The sequence below is a fragment of the Melanotaenia boesemani genome, chromosome 5 (genome assembly GCF_017639745.1).
Source record: "Melanotaenia boesemani isolate fMelBoe1 chromosome 5, fMelBoe1.pri, whole genome shotgun sequence".
Lineage (NCBI taxonomy): Eukaryota > Metazoa > Chordata > Actinopteri > Atheriniformes > Melanotaeniidae > Melanotaenia > Melanotaenia boesemani.
Window position 1 is genome coordinate 26,067,751 of NC_055686.1, and position 24,539 is coordinate 26,092,289.

A 24,539-nucleotide genomic window follows, 5' to 3' on the forward strand; every position below is an offset into this window, starting at 1 on the left:
GTGGACAACCGAGGGTCCTGGGCTACAGTTCCAGTTCGCGGACAGAAATTCCAGTTCGCGGACAGAAATTCCAGTTCGTGGACACCCGGACCCCTCCCCGTGGACAACCGAGGGTCCCGGGCAACAGTTCCAGTTCGTGGACAGAAATTCCAGTTCGCGGACAGAAATTCCAGTTCGTGGACACCCGGACCCCTCCCCGTGGACAACCGAGGGTCCTGGGCTACAGTTCCAGTTCGCGGACAGAAATTCCAGTTCGCGGACAGAAATTCCAGTTCGTGGACACCCGGACCCCTCCCCGTGGACAACCGAGGGTCCTGGGCTACAGTACCAGTTCGCGGACAGAAATTCCAGTTCGCGTACACAAATTCCAGTTCGCGGACACCCGGACCCCTCCCCCGTGGACAACCGAGGGTCCTGGGCTACAGTTCCAGTTCGCGGACAGAAATTCCAGTTCGCGTACACAAATTCCAGTTCGCGGACACCCGGACCCCTCCCCGCACCTCCCCGGGACCCCTCCCATCAAAAGCCGGGGGTCCCGGGCTACCGTTACAGTTCGCGTACACAAATTCCAGTTCGTGGACACCCGGACCCCTCCCCGGGGCCCCTCCCATCAAAAGCCGGGGGTCTGGGGTCTCGATTACAGGTCGTGTACACATATTCCACATCGGGGACATGAAATCATTGCACGTGTACACAAATTCCAGTTCGTGGACACCCGGACCCCTCCCCGGGGCCCCTCCCATCAAAAGCCGGGGGTCTGGGGTCTCGATTACAGGTCGTGTACGCATATTCCACATCGGGGACATGAAATCATTGCACGTGTACACAAACTCCAGTTCGTGGACACCCTGATCAAAAGCCAGGGGTCTGGGGTCTCCATTACAGGTCGTGTACGCATATTCCACACCGGGGACATGAAATCATTGCACGTGTACACTAATTCCAGTTCGTGGACCCCCTGATCAAAAGCCAGGGGTCTGGGGTCTCCATTACAGGTCGTGTACGCATATTCCACATCGGGGACACGAAATCATTGCTCGTGTACGCGTATTGCAGTTCGAGGACGCTCGGGGGTCTCGGGTCATTGACCGTGGACACAAACTCCAGTCCAGGGACAGGAATCATTGACCGCGTACACAAATCCCAGTTCGCGTCACCGTGGAGCTCTGTCGCCCCCTATTGATCTGTCCACGAGTCAGGGACGTGTCCCGAAAACGCCAAAAAGTGTACACGAGCACGATGACAAATCGATTTGTCTCCGTTCCGTGGACAAACCCGTACACGGCTTGGAAAAGTCCATTCATTTTATAAGGGAAAGTGCCAAAAACGGCCTAAATTCCCTTACCTGTATGAATCCTGTGAAGTTTGGTACAGTTCCCATGTATTCCTATGGAGATATGAGCAAACCGTGTGTCATGGCGAGAAGGCGTTTTTCCATCGGTTGCCACGGTAACACGCTTTCTGCTATTAGAAAGATTTGAATAGCGTTTGGTCCCCAACTTGTCAGGAAGCTTCCCACCAAGTTTGGAGTCGGTGGCACGAATCCCCTCAGACTAGTTCGTTCAAATGGCAGTGAAATCCAAGATGGCGGGCACGCCGTTGTCATGGCAACAGGTGCTTGATTGACTTCTTTGCTGGACTTGCGGAGTCACAGGTATGAATCCTGTGAACTTTGGTGCAGATCGGATGTATTTCTATGGAGATATGAGCAAACCGTGTTTCATGGCGAGAAGGTCATTTTGCGTCGGTTGCCACGGTAACATGCTTTCTGCTATTAGAGAGATTTGAATAGCGTTTGGTCCCCAACTTGTCAGGAAGCTTCCAACCAAGTTTGGAGTCAGTCGCACAAATCCCCTGAGACTAGTTCGTTCAAATACGATGTGTGTAAAGTGCAAAAAATGGCAAAAAAATGGCCGCACACGCCAAGATGGCGGGCGCCCCGTTGGCATGGCAACAGGTCTTTCATTGACTTTTTTGCTCGACTCGCGGTGTCACACGTACGTGCCAAGTTTCGTGTTCCTACGTCGAAGTAGACTTCCGGGGCCCCATTCATTTGGGCATTTTCATTTTTTCTAGGTGGCGCTGTTGAGTCACTTTTGCATTAAAGTGTATGCGGATCTTAGAATATTGCAATTTTCGCCGGGCTTGACGTGTGTGCCAAGTTTCACAACTTTTCATGGGTGTTTAGGGGGTCAAATTAGGCCTCGAAGCGCTTAGGAGGAGGAGAAGACTAAACATTTCAACTACAATAGGGCCTTGCCATACTTTGTATGGCTCGGACCCTAATAAAGCCGCAAGCGGCATCCATCGGGTCCGAGCCTCCTGGCCCCCGCCACCCGTGTCATTCACCTTTTTACCTCAAGCCATAAGAGCCTGACGTGACATATGTGTCACATACATTTCTCATTTCTGAGACAGTTTGTTTCAATTTAAGGAATAAAGTTTGTTCAAAATCCTGTTGAACACAATGTCATACTTGTCCTCTGTTCCCTAATAGATACCCAGAAGGAGAAAACCATATTATATTATTTTTAATATATCATATGGTAATAAATGGTAGATACCATTATTTACATTTTGTTAAAGGGCCAAATCATATTTAAAAATGTGTACTTTTCTTACCATTTTTTCATGGGACAGGCATAGATGGGTTAACTCAGCACGGTGTACCTGTGTGATTGATTTCAAATAATGTACATGGAGGTAGCTGAGTCCTAAACAGTAGGAAGCCAGCACTTCAACTCTCCATCCAGAGGGAACCTATTTCCATGGCAACAGGTGTTTTCATGTGTTAAGGACCTAACAAGTATGAATACTGTCATCTTTGGTGAAGATCCCATGTATTTGTTTGCAGATATGAGCTAACCATCACAAATCATTGTGCAGTTAGTGTCATGGACAATTCACTCAGTCATAAGAAGTAGAAAATTAGTGACAAGCTGACACTGCTGATAGAGAAATAACAGTCAAACTACTGTATGAAGCCCAAAGACACTAGAAAAATTACAGTTTTGCTTCAATAGAGAGAAAATGTTAGTGGATGACATTAAATAAATGATGCATAGAAGCTTCCTCATTCCCTTAAATCCACAGTTTTGTTGTGGATTTAAGGGATGTATATGTATATATATACATATATATATATATATATATATATAGTACAGCCATTGAAGACCCATCTCTTTTGAGTACATTCGATGAGTGTTTCAGAACATTTGCGTTGTAAATCAGCTGAAGAGGACCAGATATTAAATAGCTATTATGTTTTTTCATTTTAGTTTTTTCCATTGTATTTCTGCACTTTTTACAAATTGAGATCATGTGCCTTGTTTTCCAGTAAATGACTGAAACGTGTTTTATTATTATATTCCATTTATAAAGGCAGATTTAAAATAAATATATTGGGTCATTTTAAACCAATTGTTAGTAGTTTAATAACCCATATTTTAATATATATATATATATATATATATATATATATATACATATAACTATACAGCCAGGTCATTTTAATCCATTTTTAGAGTAGAAAATATTAACCAATGTGCTGGGTCCAAAACATAACCCATTCCTGCTGATTTAAAATAAAGCAGTGCTGAGTCGATCCATATTTGACCCAGCAGCAGGGTTAAGATTGGGTTCTTTTTGAACCCAGCAGTTTTTAGTGTGTGTGTGTATACATGTGTGTACATACATAGACACACACCACACATCCTTTAACAGACAATGCCTCAACAGCAAGATTAATGAAAAGACAGCTTGGTCCTGCTGGATATAAGTCATAATATTAGTTAAAAAAAAAAAAAAAAGATGTGATTGTAAAAAAAAATATTAATTATTCAGTTATTCTGCTTATGTCAGTTCATATTTAACAATAGTTTTATTTATTTAGTTTTATGGTTCGAACAATAAACAGGGTTACAGATGTAATTATTATTAAGCTCACATAAGAAAAAGTGAATGGTATTAGGTATTATATAGTGATATAATAGTGTTGCCTTCTATACATTAGGGTAATAAAATGGCATGTCATCATTCGAAGCATCTGCAGCCACTTGTCCAAGTTGAGGACCTGAAAGTGGGGTAAAATGTAATCTAAAACATTACACTGCCGCAGATCACGTGACTACCTGCAGTCACCACAGCAACCTAAAAAATATTTCCTTATATTGTATGTTATTATTTCTTTTTTGTTTATCCATTTTTTGCGGAGTTTTGTTTAATCAGCCTCTTTGTTTTTTTTCTTGCACTGTTAGGACCTCCACACCGCAATTCTCTCCCGGTCATCGTGTCTATTTGTCAAATCAAAACGGACTTTATGCGCATGGCTTTTAGGGGCTACACGAACCAAGTGACTGCGTGTTGACAAGGATCATAACTCTGATTGGATGATTTTTGAAAGATGCATTTTCCGTCGGACATTTTGTGTGTCTGTAAACGAGGCTCGGTCTTTTCAGCTCAGCTTCTGATCGGACAACACGTCTAGTTCACAGCAGACTGAAAAACTTTTGCACTCTTGTGGATTTATCCAGCAAACTTCGACCTTTTCGATCCAGGACAACCTATTCAGCTTCTCGGACGTGTTTGTGGCTTTGCTTGGTAAGTTTAAGATTTTTATTAATGGAAAAGAAACTTTTTTCTACACCGTGTTAGCTTACAGCAGGTCGAAGTGGATTAATGTGACGTGTTGTAACCTGTTAAATACTCTGCATTAAAACGATAGTTTATCACTATTATTATTATTTAAAGTGAACTAAAATAATAATGTGTTAACACTACTGTCCAAAGCAATCGAATATTTAGTAAAATAAATCCCAAGGATATATATTTAGGAGAAGCAAGCTAGGTTAGCTGGTGTTTTTTTTTTTTTTTTTTTTTTTTTTTAGGATCATGTTTCTGCTTGCTTTGTTTATTGCGGTGTGTTTCTGATTTAAGCTCCTTATTTGCTAAACATTTAATGCTGTTTTTACTGTAATAATGGGGTGATTCCCTCTCCTAAAATACTTTATCATGATAGTTATTACACTTACATTAGTGAGGTGTGACATACAAGTTCGTGGTTCGATCATTCTGTGTTACATGTCTCAGTGGCAATATAATTTAATTATGAATTTGCCACTTCTGATTTATGGAGGATGTAAAGGTACACAAATAAATTAATTAAATATATCATTCAATAATTACTTAAATGTGTCATTATATAATTAAAATGATAATGACATACATAAATGTGTTATTAAATAATGAAAATGATTATTAAACACATACATTAAATGTATCTTTAATTAATTAAAATACAAATGAATACATGTAAAAACATATAATTATTTCTCTGGTGTTATATGTTTTTTTAGAATCATGTTTGGTGGTTTATTGCAGTGTGTTTCTGATTTAAGCTCCTTATTTGCTAAACATTTAATGCCGTTTTTACTGTGATAATGGGGTGATTCCCTCTGCTAAAATTCTTCATCATGATAGTTATTACACTTACATTAGTGAGGTGTGACATACAAGTTCGTGGTTCGATCATTCTGTGTTACATGTATTACTTAGTGGCAATATAATTTAATAATGAATTTGCCACTTCTGATTTATGGAGGACGTAAAGTGACACAATTGAATTAATTAAATATATCATTCAATAATTACTTAAATGTGTCATTATATAATGAAAATGATAATGACATACATAAATGTATTATTAAATAATGAAAATGATAATTAAACACATAAATGTGTTATTAAATGTATCTTTAATTAATTAAAATACAAATGAATATGTGTAAAAACATATAATTATTTCTCTATTTCATTATTTATTTCTCTGGTGTTATATGTTTTTTTAGGATCATGTTTGCTGGTTTATTGCGGTGTGTTTCTGATTTAAGCTCCTTATTTGCTAAACATTTAAGGCCATTTTTACTGTGATAATGGGGTGATTCCCTCTGCTAAAATTCTTTATCATGATAGTTATTACACTTAGATTAGTGAGGTGTGACATACAAGTTCGTGGTTCGATCATTCTGTGTTACATGCATTACTCAGTGGCAATATAATTAAATATACATATAATTATTTATTAAATAATTATAAATGTTTTACATATATTCATTTGTATTTTAATTAATTAATGATACATTTAATAACACATTTATGTGTTTAATTATCATTTTCATTATTTAATGACACGTTTAAATAATTATTGGATGATATATTTAATTAATTCATTGTGTCACTTTACGTCCTCCATACTGATTATGCTCCTTTTTCATTATCCATAAATGTGTGTGAACTACCTTTTCTTTGGTCTTGTGGAGTCCCACATCATTCATTCACATGTCTGTTGTGTTTTGAGAGGGGTATGGCTTGATGATAGAACATGCCTGGGTCTCCGTTTGTGATTGGTTAGGAGGAAGTAATAACTGTAGTTTTAAAGTACATGATGGACTGTGAAGATGCACAACCCTATTGCACAATTGCATAAAATGGCCAGACCATTAATACTTAAAATATATGTTTTTAAATGTTTTGGTAATTATCAATATCTATCATATGTATATGTATATGTATATATGTGTATATATATATATATATATATATATATATATATATATATATATATATATATATATATATATACAGTCATGGACAAAATTGTTGGTACCCTTCGGTTAATGAAAGAAAATATCACAATGGTCACAGAAATAACTTGAATCTCACAAAAGTAATAATAAATAAAAATTCTATGAAATTTAACCAATGAAAGTCAGACATTGCTTTTCAACCATGTTTCAACAGAATTATTTAAAAAAATAAACTCATGAAACAGGCCTGGACAAAAATGATGGTACCCCTACAAAAGACTGAAAATAATGTGACCAAAGGGACGTGTTAATCCAAGGTGTGTCCACTAATTAGCATTACAGGTGTCTACGATCTTGTAACCAGTCAATGGGCCTATATATAAGCTACAGGTAGTCACTGTGCTGTTTGGTGACATGGTGTGTACCACACTCAATATGGACCAGAGGAAGCAAAGGAAAGAGTTGTCTCAGGAGATTAGAAAGAAAATTATAGACAAGCATGTTAAAGGTAAAGGCTATAAGACCATCTCCAAGCAGCTTGATGTTCCTGTGACTACAGTTGCACATATTATTCAGAAATTTAAGATCCATGGGACTGTAGCCAACCTCCCTGGACGTGGCCGCAGGAGGAAAACTGATGACAAATCAAACAGACGGATAATACGAACGGTAACAAAAGAGCCCAGAAAAACTTTTAAAGAGAATAAAGGTCAACTTCAAGCTTAAGGAACATCAGTGTCAGATCGCACCATCCGTCGTCGTTTGAGCCAAAGTGGACTTAATGGGAGACGACCAAGGAGGACACCATTGTTGAAAACAAATCATAAAAAAGCCAAACTACATGTTGACAAGCCACAAAGCTTCTGGGAGAATGTCCTATGGACAGATGAGACAAAAATGGAACTTTTTGCCAAGGCTCATCAGCTCTATGTTTACAGATGGAAAAATGAAGCATATGAAGAAAAGAACACCGTCCCTACTTTGAAACATGGAGGAGGCTCTGTTATGTTCTGGGGCTGCTTTGCTGCATCTGGCACAGGGTGTCTTGAATCTGTGCCGGTACAATGAAATCTCAAGACTATCAAGAGATTCTAGAGAGAAATGTGCTGGCCAGTGTCAGAAAGCTTGGTCTGGTTATGGGTCTTGCAACAGGACAATGACCCAAAACACAGTTAAAATCACCCAAGAATGGCTAAGAGGAAAACACTGGACTATTCTAAAGTGGCCTTCTATGAGCCCTGACCTAAATCGTATTGAGCATCTTTGGGAGGAGCTGAAACATGCCGTCTGGAAAAGGCTTCCTTCAAACCTGAGACAACTGGAGCAGTTTGCTTATGAGGAGTGGACCAAAATACCTGCTGAGAGGTGCAGAAGTCTCACTGACAGTTACAGGAATTGTTTGATTGCAGTGATTGCCTCAAAAGGTTGTGCAACAAAATATTAAGTTAAGGGTACCATCATTTTTGTCCAGGCCTGTTTCATGAGTTTATTTTTTTAAATAATTCTGTTGAAACATGGTTGAAAAGCAGTGCCTGATTTTCATTGGTTAAATTTCATAGAATTTTTATTTATTATTACTTTTGTCAGATTCAAGTTATTTCTGTGACCATTGTGATATTTTCTTTCATTAACCGAAGGGTACCAACAATTTTGTCCATGACTGTATATATATAGTCTAACTTATTTTGTCTCTGTTTTCCAGTACTTGTGTAAGATTGTTTGTGTGAGTGGGTGTGTTGCTCTCTACTGGGTGTGTGTTTGTGTGTGTGCGCCAGGGTGCGTGTGTGTGTGGGTTGTTTTTTTTTCTAGAGATGCCGAGGAAGAAGAACTTCAGGATTTCGCAGGCGGCTCGGAGGAGGGCTGCGGACAGACGGACCCTTGACGTTTCTCCTCAGGTTCCCATGGACCGCTGTGCACGTATGTATCCAAGCATTTTTAATTGGTTGTGATTCAGTGATTGACAATCAAGTGTGCACATATTCTGTGATTGTACTGATCTGTTTTTTTTCTGTATGTCTGTAGCGCATGGCACTGGGCACCGGCACAAGGTGAGGAGGTGGGAGGTGTCGGTGCTCACAGGGCGGCAGCACAAGTTGGTTCTTCCGTCGGAGTCCCACGGCAAAAAGGTAATGCTGTGTTTGAAATATACTAACGTAATGAAAACCCAAGTGAACAATACACGGTGCTAAAAATACCAACATCTTTTCATTCAGGTGGTTTTTGCTATTGGTGACTCCCATCTTCGAAGCCTTGCAGGTATGTACTTATATTTTTATGTTCAACAAAGTATTAATGTACTGTATTAATGTATTTTATAAAATGTTACAGAGACAGAAATAAATACAGTAGAAACTTTCTTTGTCTTTTAGATGGCATCGTGCGGTTGCCTGAGGGTCGTCTGGCGTGGGGGTTCATGTCAACGCCGGGGGCAAGCGCCACCGAGTTGAGAACTGAGGTGCTTCATGCTGAGGTGCCTCAGGATCCCGACTTGGTGTGCGTCTTGGCTCCGAGCAATGACTTGACCGCCAAGCACACCATCGGCCGTGCGGCTGCAGACTTCCAGCGGTACCTAGCCACCGTCTGCAGTCGCTGGCCGAAGGTGTGTGTGCTGGACTTTCCTCCGAGGTTGACCGTTGAGGACTCCCTGCAAGAGCTCTACCGCCAGGAGTTCCACCGGGTGGCAGCCCGCATGGGTACGTGAAAATATGTGCCTGCGCTGTTGCATGTTTATTGCAGATTACATCAGAAATGAGGCTGTAGTTTATCTTCAGTGTAGTGGTATATAGATGTATAAATTCTGTTGTTTTACAAACATAAAGAGCTCTGCTATGTGTTTTTGTTAAAGCTGTGAAGTACTTCCACATCGCGGACCACTTCCCCCGGCAGTGTCTCAACCTGTGGAGTCGCGATGGTGTAAGTAGAGCATTTTTCTTGTCATGGTTTGTTGCACTCGTGTTCATGTCAGAGGCTGAGATGGAATCCAGGACCTTCTGATCTTGAGATGATAGACTATCTGTGTACAGCTGTGTGTATCTAGTGAGAGATTTTGTGGAAAAAGATACATTTCATGAATGTCGTCCTCGTAGGTCCACCTGAGTGATGACGTCGGCATGGAGATCTTCGCCCAGCTGCTGTGGACGGTTGCTTACACGGTTGTCCTTTTAATTTTAAACAGTTAAATCGTCCTATGAAATATATGCAAGCATTCACTTGATGTAATTCTGGCTGCTGACCAAGTGTGGAAAAGGCACATTGTTAATGATTATGTCTTTATTTTTTGATTGAAGCAACTGGAGACCGTGCCGCCAGCCCCGCCGGTGTGTCGTCCATCCCCACCTTCTCGCTTCACTCCTCGTGTGGTTGTGAAGGGAGAGGTGAGGGTGCGTCGCAGCCCTGGGCCCGAGGAGTGGACTGTCGTTGGTCCGAGCGGCAAGGTAATAATATGGCATGAAATGTCACAGCTGGCAGACTCACATTTGATTGATTTTTCACAGACCAAAATCCCCTTTGTTTATTTTGTCTATGTATTTTTTCTCTTTCAGTCCTCTGGAGGATGCAGTGCAGTTCAGCGGGAGGTTCGTATGATATTTGTATAGAAAAACATGAAGTGTAATATTTGCTGGAAGTTAAATGGTTAAAGCAGTAAAAGTCAACGCTTGTGTATATCTGTTTCTGTATTTCTAGCCGGCTGGCATCCCCCTGAATCCTGTGCTGTTCAGCAGTGAGATGTTGGAGGAGATGGAGAAGGTTTCTCCATCAAATCTGACATCTCCTGCTGACTTTGCTGGTGTTTCACCGCCAAAGGTAAATTGCATCCAGACAAACATGTGTTTAGGAGTTATCATAAAATGTTTTATTCTGAAAGTCTAAATGATTAACGATAGACTTCTATAACGCTAAATGTGTTCTGTGTCCATATCATTTTGGACAGACGCTGCGTGTGAAACACCACTCCAAGAGGACTCGAAGGGTAAGTAGATTTTGGAAATAAATCTTTGTATTTATTATTTTTCCTGTGTTTGTGAAGTGAAATAAACTTTGTTTTCGTTTCTTTTCTATTTGAGGCTGCATCCAGCCGAGGGATTTCTTCTGACTCCAAGGCCGCTCTGGAGTCGAAGAAGGTAAGAAATGTAATTGTGCTTAAGATTTGTGTATTTTTATGTGCGTGTGTGTGTCTGTGTGTGTATATGTGTATATATATGTATACATGTATCATATATATATGTATGTATCATCTCTGAAGATGTGTCTTTGCAATTTCTGTCTTGAGGTCGGGGCAACGTCCAGGCATCCGGTCCCTTCTGGCCGCACTGACGAGAGGACGGTGAGTACCGTTTACATGAACAATATCTGTAAAGTATATATCATTTGTTAATTAAGTAAAAAACACATTTTTGATGTATTTAGGGCAGGGGTGGCCAACATCGGTCCTCAAGAGCCACAATCCTGCAGGTTTTACATACATCCCTGCACCAACACACCTGACTCAAATTAAATGAATCCTACAGCCTAAAAGGATCTGCACAATGACTCATTAGTTTAAGTCAGGTGTGTCGGTGCAGGGATGCATGTAAAACCGGTCTCGAGGACCGACGTTGGCCACCCCTGATTTAGGGGTTTTGCTAAATTGTTTTAAAGTATCAATTTTGCACATACTCAGCATGACAGAGAACAAATGTGAGTGCACAGACAGCAGTTTATTACACATGACAGTGATTAGAGCCCATTGCATGTTGATATCCTTTATGGTTAGGTTGAGACAACACAGAGCCCGGGTGTGTTGTCTTCTACTGATGAAGATGAGGCAACTACTGCGAAGGTAAGTGAGGTGAGTATGGGTAATGTTGATGTTGTTAGGGGTTCAGTTCACCAGGGGCACAGTCGGTTTAGGAATCCGGGAGTTCAGTGTATGGCGATAGGGTTGGTTAGTTTGGCCAGACATATGGTGTCTAGTGTGTTCAATTGGAAGACAGAAGATTTAGATTTAGCTCTGTGGTTAGGAGATCAGCTCTATACACATCTGAAGGACCATGGTCTAATTCCTCCAGGAGAAGACTTTTTGATGATCCCAGAGTTGCCGAAAGAGCACGTTTTATACTGGCAGAACTTTAAGTTTGCGTTCCCTGAGACTGTCAGTGGTGATGTCACTGTGACTGAAGGAGAGTTCATTGAGTGTGGAGCATTTGTGACTCTAGAACATGGGCTGGAAAGGATTTTATCTCAGTACCAGACATGTCTTTTGACCTTGTGTTCAAATACATGTGCTGTAATTTCTGCTAGTGGTAGGTTTGCTGTAGTTGATTCTCATTCACGCAGTGCTACTGGCATGGTGGATGTTAATGGTACCAGTGTAGTTTTGTACTTTGGTTCCATAAGGGAAGTGTTTGATCACTTTAGTTGTTTGGCAGTGATGTTTGGTGGTAGTAGCAAGCCTTTTGAAATAAATGGCGTTGATGTCAGTAGGGAGTGTGATGTGTCGAGTAGCTTATTTGTTGGTGAATCTGATGATGGCAATAAGCAACGTGCAAAACGTCAGCTGTCAGCAGATTGTGATGAAGTTGGCCTTTCCAGCCCATCTAAACATACGCCAAAGAAAGGTCGTATTAATGATTCGATGGTTGTTTCAGATGATGAGTTTGCTGTTGAGGAACAGGTTCTGTTAAGTCGGCAGGTTAGTTCAGATGTGGAAGTGGTCAGTGAAGGACATGAAAAGCTTATGTTTAACCCTCTCTGTGAAAATACTTGTCAAAGTTTGTGTACCAAATTAAATATAGAGTATGAAAGTGTAAATAGCTCTGCCTCTACTCGTGTCGGCGAATTAGGCGTTCCGTGCCAAAATAGAGACATAGTTGCTGATGGTAGCTGCTATTTTAGGGCTGTTTCTCAGGCAGTGAGTGGCACACAAAAGCATCACATCAAAATTAGGAGAGCGGTTGTTAAATATTTAGTGAAAAATGATTTGAAATACAAAACTAGTTTGAGAGAAGGTTATTCCTCTGTGGCAGATTACGTAGACAAATCAAAAATGCGTTACGTTAGCAGCTGGGCAACAGAATTAGAAATACAAGCCACAGCAGATTTATTGGGTATTCATGTCTTTACATTTATTGGTGGTCGCTGGTTAAAGTATGGATGCAGTAGCAGTGGTGTGTCAGAAAAATCCATTTATTTAGAAAACTGCCTTGGTAGTCATTATGAAACTGTAGTTTGCGTTAAAGAACCCAAACTAGAAAGTTGTTATGAGTACTGTAAATTAAATGTTTCAGAATCGTATCGTACTAGATTGTCAGGCAAAGATTTAATTAGAGATGTTTCATCCGAAAGTGACACGTCAGTTTGCAAAAAGGACATAGAGCGCGACAGAGGCTTATATATTTCTAAATATAAGAAAGTAATGAAAAAAACCCAAAGTAGGAATATAAATAAAAGAAAATATGCAACAGATGCACATCACCGACAAAACCTGAAGGAGCAAAGGAAAATAAAATATGCATTGGATGCGCGTCACCGTGAAAATGTGAAAGACCGAAGCAAAGTAAAATATGCACAAAACGCGTGTCACCGAGATAACGTTAAAGATCAAAGCAAAATAAAATATGCAAAAGATGCGCGTCACCGAAAATACGTGAAGGACCAAAGCAAAATAAAGTATGCAAAAGATGCGCGTCACCGAAAATACGTGAAGGACCAAAGCAAAATAAAGTATGCAAAAGATGCGCGTCACCGAAAATACGTGAAGAACCAAAGCAAAATAAGGTATGCAAAAGATGCGCGTCACCGAAAATACGTGATGGACCAAAGCAAAATAAAATATGCAAAAGATGCGCGTCACAGAGAAATAGTCAAAAGAGTTGTGAAATCAAAGAGGCAAGAAATTAAAGAAAAAGACAAAACACAGAATATTGAGTTCTTCACTGAGAGGTTTTTAAACAAAGTTGAACATGGTCCTGAGTATATCTGTTGTGTGTGTTTCAGGCTGTTGTTTCCACATCAGGTGTTGAGTTGTAGAAAGGAAGCTTATAACAAGACTGCGGCCATAGCTTCTTTAGCAGATAGGTGTATTAGAACCGACTATTTACATGAATGTAGGGAGGATTGTGTTCAGCCATGTCAGATAATGGCGTCAAGTAGAGGGCATCTTTGGATTTGTTACACTTGTCATCATAAAATTTCACATGAGCAAATGCCTGCTGAAAGTGTAACAAATAATTTGGTAGTTGATCCAGTTCCCCCAGAATTGGCTTGTTTGAATAGGTTAGAACAACATTTGATTGCTTTAAATATTCCGTTCATGAAAATGCTTGCATTACCTAAAGGTGGCCAAAATGGAGTTCATGGACCAGTAACCTGCGTTCCATCGAATGTAGTTCAAACATCTAAAATGTTGCCCCGATCAAATATGGAGGGCTCTTTATTGGCAGTAAAATTAAAACGTAAGTTAACTTATAAAGGCCATTATCAGTATGAGTTTGTGGATACAATGCATATTAGGCAAGCTTTACGTTTTTTAAAGCAATCAAATAAGTTTTATAAAGACATAGATTTTAATGAGGAATGGGTTAATGAGTTGAGTGTCTTAGAGCATCCTGAGGATGAAGAGAAGGACAACGCAGAAGTAGTTGAGAGTACTGGGGATGATGTAGAAGATGATGAGTTGCTGCATGATCGACAGCAACATTGCATGTTTTCAGATACGTGTCTGATGCCTGTAGATATTGGTCAGGAAGTTCTAGATCAGTATTTTGACAGTATAGTTAATGTTGCACCAGCTGAGGGTAATAATCCAGTTAAGTTGTTGACAGATCGAGAAAATGAAGCAAGGTGTTTCCCAGTGTTGTTTCCTCGAGGTCGTAATATGTATCATGAAAGCCGTGTATATAATTTGTCGTTGTGCCGTTATTTTAATAACCGAATTTTACATGCGGATAGAAGGTTTGCTCAGAATGTAGAGTATATTTTCTTTGCTCAGTACATGTCTGAGGTAGATCAGGTTGTTTCCAAAGTAAGTATAGCATTAAGAAAAGGTAAAGGAGGTGAGGTGAGCGTAGAAAAGGAGGAGTCCTTGAAGCAGTTGTTGGATGTAGATGACGGTTTTAGATTTCTTAAGCCTATTAGAGGGACTCCAGCATTTTGGCAGGGAGTACAGAAAGACCTGATGGCTTGTGTTCGGCAACTTGGGATTCCCACATGGTTTTGTTCATTCTCTTCCGCGGACCTGAGATGGCAAAACCTTCTTAAAACAATTTTAAAACAGGAAGGTCGAACACAGACATTCGAAGAGTTAGAGTGGACTGATAGATGCGATCTGTTGCGTCGTAATCCTGTCACTGCCGCCAGAATGTTTGATTTCCGCTGGCACTGTTTTCTGAAGGAGGTCCTTATGTCTCCTTCAAATCCCATAGGAAAAATTATTGATTACTTTTATCGGGTGGAGTTTCAGTGTCGCGGGAGTCCTCATGTGCACTGTCTTTTCTGGATTGAAAATGCGCCTAAAATTAATACGAACACTGACGAAGAAGTGGTAGCTTTTATTGATAAGTATGTAACATCTGAGCTACCAGCACAGGATGAGACCTTATTGGAGATGGTCACATCTGTGCAGCAACATTCAAAGAGGCATTCAAAAAGTTGTAAGAAAGGTGGCACTGACTGTCGCTTTAATTTTCCCAGACCAGTGTCAGGTAGGACATTTCTTGTTAATGTTCATTTGAATACTACAAATGAGTGTGATAAATGTAAGAATAGGTTCGATCAAAAATACGAAGGAAAACAGTGCACATGTGGAAATGAGTACTACTATAATCTGCTAAAGGTTGATAAGGATTTGGCAGTACACACTCTGGAGTCAGTGAAAAAGGCGTTAAAAGATGAGAACAAGACGTTTAATAGTTTAGATGAGTTGTTTCATAGTTTAAATATCAATCAGCAAATATTTGAAATATGTTACAAACGTCTAAATATGAATAAAACCCAAATTGTATATAAAAGAGACATTAACGAAGCATGGATTAATCCATACAACAAGTCTCTATTAAAATGCTGGAATGCAAATTTAGATATTCAATTTGTGACAGACGCGTACGCCGTTATAGTATATATTATTTCATACATTAGCAAATCAGAAAAAGAGGTAGGATTGTTGCTTAGTAAAGCTCATAAAGAAGCAACAAAAGATGACAACGTCAGTGCAAAAGAGGCACTGAAACAAATTGGCAGCGTTTATCTAAACAGTCGCGACGTGTCTGCTCAAGAAGCAGTTTATAGATTAACAGGAATGCATTTGAAAGAGAATTCGCGTAAAGTAGAGTTTATACCAACAGGGGACAAAATAGTTAAAATGAGTAAACCAATTAGTGTAATCCAAGAAAGTGGGCTAACTGGAGATGATGTGTGGATGGTTAGTATCGTAGACCGTTATAAAAGTAGGCCTAATAATAGCACTTTTAATGACATGTGCATAGCAACGTTTGTGTCTGAATATCGTCTTTTAAACCGAAATGAAAAGTCAAAGAATGCGATTCAATTGCAAGGGGGATTAGGGTTTATTCTTAAAAGAACGCGAACAAAACCCGCTGTAGTTCGTTATGCGCGCTTTTCAAAAACAAAAAACCCCGAATTATATCATAAAAGTCAGTTACAGTTGTTTTTGCCGTACCGCGTAGAAGATGACTTAAAAGCTGCTGATTGCGAAACGTTTGAACAATTTTATGAAAATGGTTCCGTGATCTTTAGTGATGGATCAGAACACACGGTGAAATCTGTCGTCGATACGAATAGGAACAAATTTGAGGTAGAAGATTCTGAAGAATTAGAAGAGCTGCAAAAGAAACTTGAAAATGAGGGTGGCCCTGAAGTTGCCTGGGGAAATCTGTGCCCCGAAAAAGAAGTAGAGCGTTTAGAGTGTGAAGAAGAAATTAGAGAAAAAGAACAGACACCTGCGGAAGATGCAGAAGAAATAGGTCGGCAACTCGTAGATAACATTCCAGATTTGGCTGTTAGGAATGATCAGGTGTGTCAATTAGAAAAGAACAATAATGTAATGAGTAGGCGTGAGGGCTTAGAATTAATTAGATCTCTGAATGAGATGCAGCTGTCAGTCTTCTATAAAATCCGTAACTGGTGTTTGGATAAAGTCAATGGTAGAAACCCAGAACCCCTCCATGTGTTTATATCTGGAGGAGCTGGAGTTGGAAAGAGCTACCTAGTTAAAGCGATTCAATACGAGGCCACAAGGTTATTGTCACCAAGTTGTCAGAATCCAGATAACATTTGTGTTTTATTAACGGCTCCGACCGGAATAGCTGCTTATAATTTAAAGGCAGCGACTATCCACAGTACATTTGGCATTGGCAAAGACGTGAGCCTACCTTACACACCTTTGAGTGAGGAAAAGCTCAATTCTTTGCGTGTTAAATATAGTGATGTGCAGATAGTCATAATTGATGAAATCTCCATGGTCAATCATAATCTATTGGCTTATGTCCATGGCAGATTAAGACAAATCAAACAAACTGGTGACTATAACCCTTTCGGTAATGTCAGCATAATCGCAGTCGGAGATTTTTATCAGTTGCCCCCAGTAAAGGGAAAAGCATTGTATGTACAAGACGTCCAAATGAACTTGTGGTCTAGTTTATTTCAGCTTGTGGAGTTAAAAACAATCGTTAGGCAAAAAGATAAAGAGTTTGCGCAAATATTAAATAGAATGCGAACACATAAAAAAGGTACGCCAATGTTAGCTGACGATATAAACGTCTTAAAACGGTGTGAAACAGGTGAAGAGAGCACAGCCTTACACATCTTTGCTACAAATTCCCAGGTTAATGAATATAATGAGGAACAGTTAATCAGCATATGTCCTGACCACATAGTTATAACTGCACAGGACTTTGGTTACAATAAAAAAACTGGTAAATTAGAGTTAAAGCCAGATCATCATATTAGGGCCAAGAAAACAGCTTTACAAAAGGAGCTGTTATTGGGAAAAAATGCTCGAGTCATGTTGTCTCAAAACATCGATGTAAATGACGGTTTAGTAAATGGTGTATGTGGCACAGTGATATACATAGAACAGCCTGATAATATGTTTCCTCTCAGGGTATATGTTAAATTTGATGATGATAAGGTAGGCATAAAGAAGAAGAAACAAACCATTTATCCATCAGCAGAGTTAAAGGGTTCAGTACCAATTGAACCTCAGGAAGAGAGAGCCAATAAAAAAGGCCTGAGACGACAGTTTCCTTTAAAGTTAGCTTGGGCCTGTACTGTACACAAAGTACAGGGCCTTACAGTAGATAGTGCTGTTGTCTCTTTAGCTAAGATCTTTGCACCAGGACAGGCATATGTGGCATTAAGTAGAGTTAGAAGCCTGTCTGGTTTAATTATTCAAGAGTTTAAAGAGAAGGCTGTTTATTGTAATGACAGCATTAAACAGGCGATTGCTAATATGCCACCATTTATAACTGAAAGCCACACAGTAGTAAAAGAGTGTTTTAGAATATTTCTAATGAATGTTCAAAGTTTAAATCGCCATGTCTCAGATTTGGCCCACTGTGCACAGCATTTGCAGCCTAACTGTATTGCTGTGACAGAGACATGGATACCTGCTGATGTTAGCTTAGATTCTGTAGAAATCACTGGTTATAGGTTTAGTAATGCACCACGTAGTTTAGCCTATCATAGCGATAATCCAGTGTTAATGTCCCTTAAAGGCCAACAACATGGTGGCGTTGGCATGTACTGTGACAGTAATGTAGAATTTGAAAGTGTCACAGTAGCAGGTTTAAATATAGAGTGTTTAGCTGTAAAATGTGTCACATACAACATTTTAATAGCAGCCATTTACAGGCCACCATCATATCCTGTGTCTCTCTTTTTTAGGCATTTTGAAGAGTTGTTAAATGTGTTAGAGTCACAAAGTGGAACCATTGTTGTTTTGGGTGATTTCAATGAGGACATTTTGAAGTCCTCAACAATTTGTCAGAAAATGACAGACAGAGGATATGAGCAACATGTGTCGACAGCCACTACAGAGAAAGGCACCTTAATTGATCATGTTTACGTTAAAAATAGTAATTATATAGTAGAAGCGCTAGTGGTGCCTACATATTTTAGTGATCATGAGGGCATTATATGTTCTTTTAAGTAAGACAGCCCAAATGCTTAAAACGTAAATTTTTATTTATTTAACTAAATTTAATCGAAATGTATTAAATGTGCTGCTCTTCACCTGAGTTCCCTGTTTTGAATTATTTGTATGTACTCAATAAATTTTGTCTCCTGTTGATATCCTTTACACCTGTACTACATTAGTCCATGTTCAAAGGTATTCTGTGCTTCCTGTCCAGAAGACGTAGCTAAAATGTCCAAATAGTAAGTAGATTTGTTAGTGGTTGTTGTATTGATTGATTGTTGTAAATAGCTCATGCCCTCAGTGTGGTTAAATAGTTTTATGTTGTGTTAGGACTGTGCCTCTTGTTCTGTAGGTTTTATGATATCTTTGTAGTTGTAAGTAACTGCTGTGTTTAAGGTTAATTACAGGGGTAATGAAGTGACGCCGGCTAAGGTATGTATAAGTACATTTAAGTACTCACTATCCTACACACACAGTTTATTCACACACACTCTTTCACTCTTCAGAAAGTGTTAGTAATTTAAAAAAATTAGTCTCAGGTTTTTTGTTTCTATCTGGCTGGTTTATATTTATTATAGTCTGGGTCTGTTCTATTTTGTTTTTGCAGTTTTTAGTTTTTTGCAGTTTTTTTTTCACTTGACAGAAGCCAATGATGAACAGTTAAGCTGAGCTCTGTTGGACCAAAGTGCTGATTGTGATTGAGCCTAAGAAGAGCATGAAAAAAGCTGTAACCTGAGGCTTCCTAAGTTAATATTCAATAGTGGCAGTGTGTGTTTACTGTTATTACAGAGGCACACTAGCTGTGTCTGTGTTAGACCTTGACCAGCCTGCAGCAATAGTATTGCTTTGCTTGTGTTATAATGATCCAAACCTGTTTTTATGATGTATTACTAGATTTAGAAGAGAATTGATGTCTGGAAGAATACATTGTGGGATGTGATTGTGTGCGTGTGCATGTATGTATATACACATATGCATACACTGATACCATTTTGTCTTTTCCCTAGGAGATGGATTTCGGCTAGTAGACGGATGTAGCAGTTGGCAACAAGTTGTTCACCCAGACAGACGAAAGATAGTGTTTTGTATTATTTTCGCTCATTTATTTTTCTCTATATTCCATTACATACTGTGTTTATAGTAATAAAATAAACCGTAGAATTATGGCAAGAAGAGAAGCCTCTGAGTTTAGCTAATGGTCTATATATCTAACATTCTTACAGACGTCTTACAAACTTGTGTTCTAATTTGTTGCAATATGAATAAATTACTTTGAATCTACACAGTGTAGCGGACTCTTAACTACAGTACATAACTCAGCATGCAATAAAGTAGATTTGTGTTTTATGTTCTAGCAAAGCTGTTCACTGTTGCCTGGCCACCCCAAGCACAGTATCTGGGGTTTCCTGTGTTTTTTGGCTCCACGGGCACCTCCATGTAGTTGGTCTCTGTTTTTTTTCTGGGTAAATAAAAACGACTAGCAGTTGTGTAGTTGAAGTGAGAAATTGACTCTTTGTCTTCTTTCTACAATTTTCTCAACAGCATGTTCTGTGGGTGTTTGTGTGTAATGGCACAAAAAAAAGGCATCCAGGGAGAAATGATGTGTTTGTGGTTTATTATAAATGACACGTAATATGCTAAAATAGTTTAAAACATTTTGCTAGCATCCTAGATAACACTAAAATGCTAGGTGATCTGCAAATGGCTATGAGTCTGGCACGGTAAGTTGCATAGCATTTTTTGCTAACATGCTAAGACTCTAGGTATCTTGCTAACATGCTAGATAATATGCAAAGATGGGTATTTTAGAATCTGACATTGATATACCTAGTTACCATTGTTTCCTAGCATGCTAATTTCTTAGCATGTTAGGTAAAATGGTAACATGCTAGGTAATATGGTGAAATGGCTAGCTGAGAATTAGAAATTTAGATATACGTACTTAGCATTTTATGCTACCATGCTGACTTGTTACCATGTTAGCTAACATGCTAGGCGATTTGGTAAAGGGCTAGCTGACAAACGGACATTTTGCTGTACCTAGTAAGCATTTTTTGCCTTTTATGCTACTATGCTAGCTAACATGCTATGTTGCTATGGTGACATCTATTGTAATGCGTTAAGGACCCAACAAGTATGAATCCTGTCAAGTTTGGTGCAGTTCCCATGTATTTCTATGGAGATATGAGCAAACCATCTTTCATGGCGAGAAGGCTTTTTTCCGTCAGTTGCCACGGTAACACGCTTTCTCCTATTAGAAAGATTCGAATAGCGTTTGGTCCCCAACTTGTCTGGAAGGTTCCCACCAAGTTTGGAGCCAGTCGCACGAATCCCCTCAGACTAGTTTGTTCAAATGGCAGTGAAATCCAAGATGGCGGGCACCCCGTTGCCATGGAAACAGGTGTATGATTGACTTCTTTGCTGGACTTGGGGTGTCACAAGTATGAATCCTGTCAACTTTGGTGCAGATCCCACGTATTTCTATGGAGATATGAGCAAACCGTGTTTCATGGCGAGAAGGTCATTTTGCGTCGGTTGCCACGGTAACACGCTTTCTGCTATTAGAAAGATTTGAATAGCGTTTGGTCCCCAACTTGTCAGGAAGCTTCCCTCTAAGTTTGGAGTCAGTCGCACGAATCTCCTCAGACTAGTTCACTCACATGGCAGTGAAATCCAAGATGGCGGGCACCCCGTTGCCATGGCAACAGGTGTTTGATTGACTTATTTGCTGGACTTGGGGTGTCACACGTATGAATACTGTCAAGTTTGGTGCAGATCCCACTTATTTCTATGGAGATATGAGCAAACCGTGTTTCATGGCGAGAAGGCATTTTTCCGTCAGTTGCCACGGTAACACGCTTTCTCCTATTAGAAAGATTCGAATAGCGTTTGGTCCCCAACTTGTCAGGAAGGTTCCCACCAAGTTTGGAGGCAGTCGCACGAGTCCCCTCAGACTAGTTTGTTCAAATACGATGTGTGTAAAGTGGAAGAAATGGCCAAAAAATGGCCGCACACGGCAAGATGGCGGGCAACCCGTTGCCATGGTAACAGGTGTTTGATTGACTTTTTTGGTCAGGTTGGGGTGTTAGACGTGTGTGCCGAGTTTCGTCTTCCTACGTCGAAGTACACTTTCTGCACCCCATTCATTTGGGGATTTTTGGGGTGTCTAGGGGGCGCTGTTGAGCCACTTTTGCATTGAAGTGTAAGCGGACATGAGAAAATCAAAATTTTCACCGGGCTTGATGTGTGTGCCAAGTTTCACAACTTTTCATGGGTGTTTAGGCAGTGATATTTGGGCTCAAAGTTCTTAGAAGAATAATAATAATAATAATTAAAGCCGCAAGCGGCATCCATCGGGTCCGAGCTGCCTGGACCCCGCCACCCGATGTCGCCATGACAACAGGTGGTGTAATGCGTGAAAGACCCAACCTCTACGAATCCTGTCAAGTTTGGTGCAGTTCCCATGTATTCCTATGGAGATATGAGGAAACCGTGTTTCATGGCGAGAAGGCGTTTTTTCTTCGGTTGCCACGGTTACACGCTTTCTGCTATTAGAAAGATTTGAATAGCGTTTGGTCCCCAACTTGTCAGGAAGGTTCCCACCAAGTTTGGAGTGAGTCGCACGAATACCCTCAGACTAGTTCGTTCAAATGGCAATGAAATCCAAGATGGCGGGCACCACGTTGCCATGGCAACAGGTGTTCGATTGACTTCTTTGCTGGACTTGGGGTGTGACACATATGAATACTGTCAAGTTTGGTGGAGATCCCACGTATTTCTAAGGAGATATGAGCAAACCGTGTTTCATGGCGAGAAGGTCATTTTCCGTGGGTTGCCACGGTAACATGCTTTCTGCTATTAGAAAGTTTTGAATAGCGTTTGGTCCCGAACTTGTCAGGAAGCTTCCCACCAGGTTTGGAGTCAGTCGCACGAATCCCCTCAGACTAGTTCGTTCAAATACGATGCGTGTAAAGTGCAAAAAAAGGCAAAAAAATGGCCGCACACGCCAAGATGGCGGGCACCCCGTTTCCACGGCAACAGGTGTTTCATTGACTTTTTTGCTCGACTCGGGATGATACACGTGTGTGCCGAGTTTCGTGTTCCTACGTTGAAGTAGACTTTTGGGACCCCATTCATTTGGGGATTTTAGGTGTCTCTAGGTGGCGCTGTTGAGCCAATTTTGCATTGAATTCTATGCGGACTTTAGAATATCGAATTTTTCACCAGGCTTGATGTGTGTGCCAAATTTCACAACTTTTCATGGGTGTTTAGGGGGTCAAATTTGAGGTCGAAATGCTTAGAAAAATAATAATAAACATTTCAATCACAATAGGGTCCTTCCATACTTCGTATGGCTCGGACCCTAATTAAAGCCGCAAGCGGCATCCATCGGGTCCGAGCTGCCTGGACCCCGCCACCCGATGTCACCATGACAACAGGTGGTGTAACGCGTTAAGGACCCAACGTATATGAATCCTGTCAAGTTTGGTGAAGTTCCCATTTATTCCTGTGGAGATATAAGCAAACCGTGTTTCATGGCGAGAAGGTCATATTCCGTCGGTTGCCACGGTTACAGGCTTTTTCCTATTAGAAAGATTTGAGGAGCGTTTGGACCCCAACTTGTCAGGAAGGTTCCCACCAAGTTTGGAGTCGGTCGCACGAATCCTCTCAGACTAGTTCATTCAAATGGCAATGAAATCCAAGATGGCGGCCACCCCGTTGCCATGGCAACAGGTGTTTGATGGACTTCTTTGCTGGACTTGGGGTGTTACACGTATGAATACTGTCAAGTTTGGTGCAGTTCCTCTGTATTCCTATGGAGATATAAGCAAAACGCGTTTCATGGCGAGAAGGGTTTTTCTGTCGGTTGCCACGGTTACACGCTTTTTCCTATTAGAAAGATTTGAGGAGCGTTTGGTCCCCAACTTGTCAGGAAGCTTCCCACCAAGTTTGGAGTCAGTCGCACGAATCCCCTCAGACTAGTTTGTGAAAATGTGAGTGAAATCCAAGATGGCGGGCGACCCGTTGCCATGGCAACCGGTGTTTGATTGACTTCTTTGCTGGACTTGGGGTGTGACACGTATGAATACTGTCAACTTTGTTGCAGATCCCATCTATTTCTGTGGAGATATGAGCAAACCGTGTTTAATGGCGAGGTCTTTTTCCATCGGTTGCCACGGTAACACGCTTTCTGCTATTAGAAAGATTTGAGGAGCGTTTGGTCCCCAACTTGTCAGGAAGGTCCCCACCGAGTTTGGAGTCGGTTGGACCATTCCCCTCAGACTAGTTCGTTCAAATGGCAGTGAAATCCAAGATGGCGGGCGACCCGTTGCCATGGTAACAGGTGTTTGATTGACTTCTTTGCTGTACTTGGGGTGTCACACGTATGAATACTGTGAAGTTTGGTGGAGATCCCATCTATTTCTATGGAGATATAAGCAAACCGTGTTTCATGGCGAGAAGGCGTTTTTCCGTCTGTTGCCACGGTAACATGCTTTCTGCTATTAGAAAGATTTGAGGAGCGTTTGGTCCCCAACTTGTCAGGAAGCTTCCCATCAAGTTTGGAGTCAATCGCACGAATCCCCTCAGACTAGTTCGTTGAAATACGATGTGTGTAAAGTGGAAAAAATGGCAAAAAAATGGCCGCACACGCCAAGATGGCGGGCACCCCGTTGCCATGGCAACATGTGTTACATTGAGTTTTTTGGTCAACACGGGGTGGTACACGTGTGTGCCGAGTTTCGTCTTCCTACGTTGAAGTAGACTTCCTGTTCCCCATTCATGTGGTGATTTTTGGTGACTGTAGGTGGCGCTGTTGAGCC

At 40.5% G+C, this 24,539-nt stretch overlaps 2 protein-coding genes and 1 long non-coding RNA gene across 3 annotated transcripts; all 3 read left to right on the forward strand.

Moving 5' to 3' along the window:
* The first annotated feature begins 4,474 nt into the window (after positions 1–4,474).
* LOC121639286 lies at positions 4,475–10,590 on the forward strand. The gene is made up of 11 exons (XM_041984446.1): positions 4,475–4,599; positions 8,360–8,501; positions 8,607–8,710; positions 8,798–8,840; positions 8,954–9,277; positions 9,430–9,497; positions 9,671–9,736; positions 9,872–10,018; positions 10,127–10,159; positions 10,269–10,388; positions 10,516–10,590. Exons 2-11 carry the CDS (start codon positions 8,396–8,398, stop codon positions 10,573–10,575), a joined length of 1,071 nt encoding a protein of 356 aa, XP_041840380.1. The 5' UTR covers positions 4,475–4,599; positions 8,360–8,395; the 3' UTR covers positions 10,576–10,590.
* Positions 10,591–10,651: 61 nt separating this feature from the next.
* Positions 10,652–11,785, forward strand: LOC121640065. Its single transcript, XR_006010319.1, has 3 exons — positions 10,652–10,705; positions 10,855–10,908; positions 11,338–11,785. It is a non-coding gene; the product is annotated as an uncharacterized LOC121640065 (long non-coding RNA).
* Positions 11,786–12,198: 413 nt separating this feature from the next.
* Positions 12,199–18,855, forward strand: LOC121639287. Its single transcript, XM_041984449.1, has one exon. The coding sequence runs from the start codon at positions 12,199–12,201 to the stop codon at positions 18,730–18,732; it is 6,534 nt and encodes a 2,177-aa protein (XP_041840383.1). The 3' UTR covers positions 18,733–18,855.
* Positions 18,856–24,539: the final 5,684 nt, after the last annotated feature.

Coding starts and splice junctions, on each gene's coding strand:
- LOC121639287 (XM_041984449.1), top strand. CDS start 12,199: ATGGTTGTTTCAGATGATGAGTTTGCTGTTGAGGAACAGGTTCTGTTA.
- LOC121639286 (XM_041984446.1), top strand. CDS start 8,396: ATGCCGAGGAAGAAGAACTTCAGGATTTCGCAGGCGGCTCGGAGGAGG. Junction 10,160..10,268: donor GCAGTGCAGTTCAGCGGGAG/GTTCGTATGATA, acceptor CTGTATTTCTAG/CCGGCTGGCATCCCCCTGAA. Junction 10,389..10,515: donor CTGGTGTTTCACCGCCAAAG/GTAAATTGCATC, acceptor CATTTTGGACAG/ACGCTGCGTGTGAAACACCA.